Source organism: Homalodisca vitripennis, chromosome 3 (genome assembly GCF_021130785.1).
Source record: "Homalodisca vitripennis isolate AUS2020 chromosome 3, UT_GWSS_2.1, whole genome shotgun sequence".
Classification (NCBI taxonomy): Eukaryota; Metazoa; Arthropoda; class Insecta; order Hemiptera; family Cicadellidae; genus Homalodisca; species Homalodisca vitripennis.
Genome location: NC_060209.1, coordinates 118766764 through 118773435, shown reverse-complemented (window position 1 = coordinate 118773435; position 6672 = coordinate 118766764). Strand labels below are relative to the sequence as shown.

Sequence of the window (6672 nt, the reverse complement as noted above, 5' to 3'; positions counted from 1 at the left end):
AGTTTGTCTCTCACCACTGATGGCCTGTAACTCCTTTCTTCATTGTGTATATTTGTTCATCCACTTTTAAACAAACAAACCAATTCATGTACATTCTTTTCACCCATAACTCTTTGGCCTATAATTAGCACAAAGTTCCCTACGAATAGCTGCGAATGAATACTTTCTTGCTGTAAATAAAAACCTAATTACAGGACGCACTTCTCATTTGGCGGGAAACAACTGTGACACACATTTTGCAAAGCTACAGAAAATTAACAAGTGGTCAAATAATCTTCTAACTGCCAGGCGTGCCAGTGTGTGAGAGAGAGCACTACCCCCACTACTACCAGTGCTGTAAGTGAACAGCAGTTACTTTTGGAATAGCCCTTGTATTATGTGCAAATATTGAATATATATATATATATATATATATATATATATATATATAACTGACTTCGATACCTGACAGTAGTTGTTTTAAGGTTAGCCCCAATATCACTAATATACTTTGGATTGTGAAAACTTGTAGATGTTTATGATATCCAATGTTCCAAGGACAAGGAGTGTTAAATGTTAAGAACAATAGGAAATAGCACAATTATACTCTTTATTTACTATAAGTTTATTACATATAATTTGAAAACATATAAAAAATAGAGTAATCATAAAACAGTACCCCTAAATATAGACATTACCTATAAAGCTCATAAGATAACATAACGAACAAATTTTAATGTTTGATATCACAATGTTTCATTATACATGGGTGTCAGTACCACTAATCTGGTATATCTAATAGAGTATAAGTGGACCTATTGGTTCTTCAAAACATAACCCATTGGCATGCTAATTCTTTATGGTGTTTTAGCACCTCAAAATTCCCGGTTTTTTGTGATTTGGCTGATTTTACAAATAAATTACAATACCTTTAGTTTTATGGGAGATTAAGTTATAGAACCTCACCAAATTACACTTTAGGTGTTTAAAGTCTTAATATTAAAAAGGTTAATATTTAATTGTATAAAGAATTTATAACATATATATATAAAAAATTTATATATTTATATTTTATTTATATAATTTATAATATAATATATATATAATTTATATTTTATATATATATATATATATAAAATTTGTATAAGGGGCTAAAGTCCCGGCGGAGCAAGTACTTTTTGTGATTCAATATTTATTGAAATTATATATATATATATATATATATATATATATATATATATATATATATTATATATATATAAGATACTTTATGTTACCTTGAAACATTTTTTTGTGAATCAGTATTATTTTCCTTATTCACAGTGACCTACATGAACAATATTTAACTTTCATTGTTATGGGTACATACCACTTTACACAACATTAACAACAGCTGTTGTGAATGCCCCACCCGCAACCGTCAAAACGATAATTAACGTCAGTTGGCAACAATAATAAAAGGAAAAGTCACATTTTACGTATATATACCAACCAGAAACATTAAATACATAAGGTATGAAGTGTTCACATCCTGATCAGTCCTGGTATTAGCAGACAACAGTACAACTTCGTAATGAAGTGTTCATTGCAAGTTTGTGCTATCACGAAATGATTGTAGTTGTCAATTGACAAAATCAAGAAATTTTAACCGTTAGCCTTTTGAAAATTTTATTCAAATTAGAAATCATAGATGTTATTATTTATTAACCATGTCATATAAATAAATCATTGCAGTTATTGCACTTATTTTATGTGTATACTGTTTATTGTGTTTGCTCTAATACATTCCTTATCAACATTCAATACATTCAACCAACCTTTCTCTTACTGTCTTCTAGCTTTACCTAAAATTGTTAAATTAACATTTCAAAGTTTTAGTTGGCCATATTTGGCCCTTTGAACCTTTTAATACGTATTGTATTTAAATCCTTTAGTAATTATATAAACAAATACTCGATCAAATTGTTTGTTTGATATCTATTTATTTAGTCCATAAAAGTGTTAAATATTTAACAGTTCATAAGATTGAGAAAGTGCTCTTGAAGACAAAATTTGACTTTCTATTTCTTGATTTGTATCTTGTCCTTTAATTATAAACCCTGACTATTAGTATTGTACATTTATTTTACCTAGATTAATATTGTAACACTTTTTCTAAACTTTATATTCAAAAATAGAAATTTTGGTTCTGATTGCCACCGTCATTGATTATAAACACATTAGGAGTTTGCCATACCATGTGTCGCGTAACAGGCTTTGCTGAGGTTGCATACCAAATTTCTTTTGTCTATAACTCATTTAGTTCGAGTTGTCCTCGGGCAGATGGACAGAGAGAAACAATTATACAAAAATTTCTTCTGACTGACCCGAAAGGGATATTTCAAATTCTATAAGTACAAAAAATATTATTAAAAGAATTGCAATAGATTTGAAGAAATTATTAAAATTAATTGTTTTGTGGTGAAACATTTATGGTTCAACAAAATAAAAAATGTATTAAAAAAATTAACTTTATAGATCCAAAGGAAGTTTAAATCAGAAAGAGTGACTGTTAGTCAACTGCTATCTGTGATAGCAAGTTTCTAAGTTAGTAATGGCCTAAGACATTCAGATTATTTTCATATCAATCAACAATACATAAACAGCTACAATGTATTTTCATTACACTATATTAATACAAAGCTAACATTATTCAACAACTTATCAGTCATATAGATATAAAAATAATATCATGTATTCACAACTATCTGATTATGCACATTTCTAATTATCAGCATTAATTTCAGCACTAGTCATTCAAAGATAAATTAATAAATAAAACTAAAACTCTATCTTAAGTTTGAATAGTTTAACTCAAATTCTGTTTGTGTTACATTATTATCATAATGATTGTTCAATTCATACTCAACAGGCTTGCTCTCATTAATTATTTTACTCATTAATAGTGATTTTTTAAGTAAGGGCCGTTTAAAATTAAAAATAAATATACTTTTATCTATTTTTAACATCTTTTTGAGTTAGTTTAAACAGTTATAGCATATTTCATGTTGCCACCTGCTCTGATAACTAAGAATTCACAACCGTTTTGAACTCTATGTCATTGTAGTGGTCTCCAAGAATGTGATGTTTGAGATGGCGTAAAATAAGGAAATTGTTCATGCAGGTAGGACTTGTAGGTTGGGTGGTCGAAAACTTCCCAGCAAAAAAAATTCTAAAGGTTTAGGTTTGAGTAGCAGTGTGAGGCCTTGCATTGTCGTAGGATCACAGTTCCTTAGAGTTTAAGTTTATGAAAATATGTTGGACAGCACTGACCTACATACATGAGAAAATTTTTTTAAAAGAATGGTTATTGTGAAGCATCTGTCTTAAACTAAAGCCACCAAATTGTCTGTGATCAAAGATGGGTGACCAGTAGTGGAAAGCTTTGAAATCTCTAATCAATTTACAGTTTGCCTTCATTCATATCATTAACTCATAAACTTTACAAATCTGCTGGTACCACTGATCAAACCTTAAACGGGGCAGGTGGACTGTACACTGTGCAGGTTAGTTACATAGCTGCAACTAAGTAGTTATTCCAAATAAATGCCAGGACACCATTCAAGTGCTTGTTTTGGTGCTCTCATGTATTGCTTCTGTGTATACAGCAAAACGACCCATACTTAAGAAAAACACCTCACATTCTTAAACAGGTTTATCGCTCACAGACAGACTTCCTCGAGGCTATGCAGGCCTTATTTATGAAATACAAATACAAAATTATTTTCTAATAATTATAAGTATTAAAAAGTACATATAATGCTTATTAGACTAGATATACATGATAATATCAAAGCTGATTATAAATATAGTATATAAGAATTTGTTATTATAAGATGTACATTAATAATAAGACATCACTATATATCACAAAATATAATGTAGATTACATTATTACTACACTATTGAGGATGGAATGTTCCTTGTTTTACAACAATTAAGATCATTTCCAGAGATCATATTGTTTTAACAATTTGTTACAATATAACTTGTAATAAGTGTATGTACACTAGATTCTCAATAATTTTTTAAAACAATATTACAATAATAACAGAGCAGAGCATTTCCAATCTTCAAGGCTGAACTTTACTTTGCCTAATCTCATATCCTCATTATTGCCATTTTTATAAGCTCTCTTTTCTTTGACTGGATTCATTCTGTTTGGTAACAATTTGGTAGTACTCATCTCCATCAATATGATCTTCACCAATAGAGAGTGAAAATAATTTTTTAGATAATAGTGAATATTACTAAGATAAATTTTGTAAGTGTTGAAACATTCAGCTTCTGTTTGTACATGTATTCAAGACCGTATTTCTGTTTATTCTCTATTGTTTTGCAAAATACCTTCTTTCTGAAGACAAATGATTTTCAATTATGACTTTTCTACCCTACACACAGCCAATTATTGGAGGAGATGCTAATTGGAAGCTAATTGAAAAATCTAATAGCATCATCTTGGTACTATGTTTCGGAGAAATGTGTTGTCAGCCTCAAAATTTCATGCATTTAACATGAACCACATTTCTAGACATCATTTAATTTAACATAAAAATCTTAAGATACTCAGCACAAAAAATTACATACACAGTTTCAAATTAGTTGTAGTCAATTAACTTTCTTTGATAAGAGACTTTGATCAGAGACCAATAATAGAAGTAGACTGGTAATCATATGGTGAAATTAGAGGCCAGCAAGAACAGAGGGATTATATTTCACTCTGGCGAATCTATTCTGTAAATAAGCTGACGAGTGGAGATGGGGCGTGATGAACAAGGGGATACAGGAGAGGGTGGTGACAATAGATGAAAAAGTTCAGGTTAGAGGACAGCACAGTGCAGTGCAATCTAGGGTGGGCTATCAACACTTCAACAATGTGGCTGACACCGAGTCGGCACACTTCTCCCGTAAGGATCGACAGTCTAATGTATTATTGGTCTCTGCTATGACGTACTTCATAAAAAAATGTTATAATGAGAAACAAATTTTATTAATTACATTAATATTAGGGGATCTTAAATAATGCTAATATTTCTCAACCTAAAGATATCAGCACAGAGCGTAACGCCTTAGTGAAGTGAGAAAAGAACTTAACAAAGATCAATCCCACTGCACCTTGGATTAAATGATGTCACAAACGCATGGTTAATCACACCATACATGGTCAAATCATGTGCTGTCACAACACAAGTGAAATTATCACTCACACGTTGTCAATCTTTAGTGACAGATCACAAGTTGTAAAATACAAAATGCGAGATTAATTAATGCTCAATTCTAAGAACTGTTAAAATGATATTTTTTGTCCAAAGTCTTTGAAGTAGAAACATTGTGTTTGAGATTTTGTCAGGTCTACAACGAGATCTTGGCAATTTCCAGTATTTTCCTGAAACAAAATATTTCCTGGCTTCCTGATTTTCCTGGTCTACGGCCACCTTACCTTTGATGATAGGCGTTGATAAGTATGACTACTACCATGGAATGGAATATCACATCTTTCCCATTGTGTTATTTTTTAAACCACCAACTAACAGATACATGTGATGGCTTAAATGATAACTCCCAACACATCCGACCACACATCCTATTAACACAAGGATGTAACAACTCCTATATCATACTTCATTAAACCTCCCATCAACATATGAGTGTGATGGCTCCAGTATCAGCTCCCAAGAGAAGAAGTCTATTCAATGGAAGCACCTGGAGTGTTGTGAGAACACCTCTGAAGCTGTCTGAACGAAGACGAGTGGAAGAGAAAGTTGCTGAAGGATCTATTGATGTATGAACTCCAATTCTGTTTGCTGTTGTTCCAGAGATTAGCTCACCACCGTAGAGATCCAAACAATGCACAGGCTCTGTAGACCCCCTGAAAATAATTACCATATAACATATTAAAAAGTTAACTGAGGGTTTACTAGTCAAGAACGTCACAGACTTTAATAAGTAACAACTTGTCCTTAAAAGTAACAAAACTTGCATAAAACATTTTTTCAGCATGACAAATATTATTATAAACCCAACACCAACATGTGGCATTGGAATCGGTGAAACCCATTATAACAATTTCCTGCTGATAAGACCTGCACCGACTTTATGAGTGGAATTTTACAAACAAAGATTTTCAAGAACACCCTGCTAGGGGGTCTACGGTCGCAGTACAGAAGTGGTATTGCTGATGCCATGTTGCCACAACTGCAAACCTTGTGCCCAATGTACCCAACAAAAATATCCAAAAACATTTATTTATACAAATGTTATAAGCGATCAAAATATACTGAGACATGCAATGTACAAGTGAGAAAACATTACAAGTAGGAAACCTGGTTAAAATGTGTAGAACACTCGGTTGCTCCAATATGCTTAGATATCATGTCAAAAACATCATAGTGCACTCAATTGTGTACCTGAAGAGACTGCCACTTCACTTATTTATGGGTGTCTATGACGTCAAACCGATGTAAACTATGACGTCAAACCGATGTAAAGGTTTGTTATGAGCTTTTTCGTCACTGACTTTCTTTGGATCTCTTCAGAAGAACATGACTCCAGATTCCAAGAGTCAAGTCTGAGACAGCGTTAGATACCAGGTGGTAAAGGAAGGTGAACTGGAGCAAGATTTTACATTCAAATTGAATCAACCCTTCCTACCAT

The 6672-nt window shown here is 31.9% G+C and overlaps 1 protein-coding gene across 5 annotated transcripts in view; it reads right to left on the bottom strand.

The window, feature by feature from the left end:
- Positions 1–2475: 2475 nt before the first annotated feature.
- The window catches only part of LOC124357407 (WD repeat-containing protein 81), a 98727-nt gene continuing 94530 nt past the window's right edge, over positions 2476–6672 (bottom strand). For all 5 annotated transcript variants that reach the window (XM_046809178.1, XM_046809175.1, XM_046809174.1 and 2 more), the window contains exon 32: positions 2476–5887. In XM_046809178.1, coding sequence (XP_046665134.1) covers positions 5656–5887 — 232 coding nt within the window. In that variant the 3' untranslated portion in view covers positions 2476–5655. The remainder of the gene's footprint in view (positions 5888–6672) is intronic.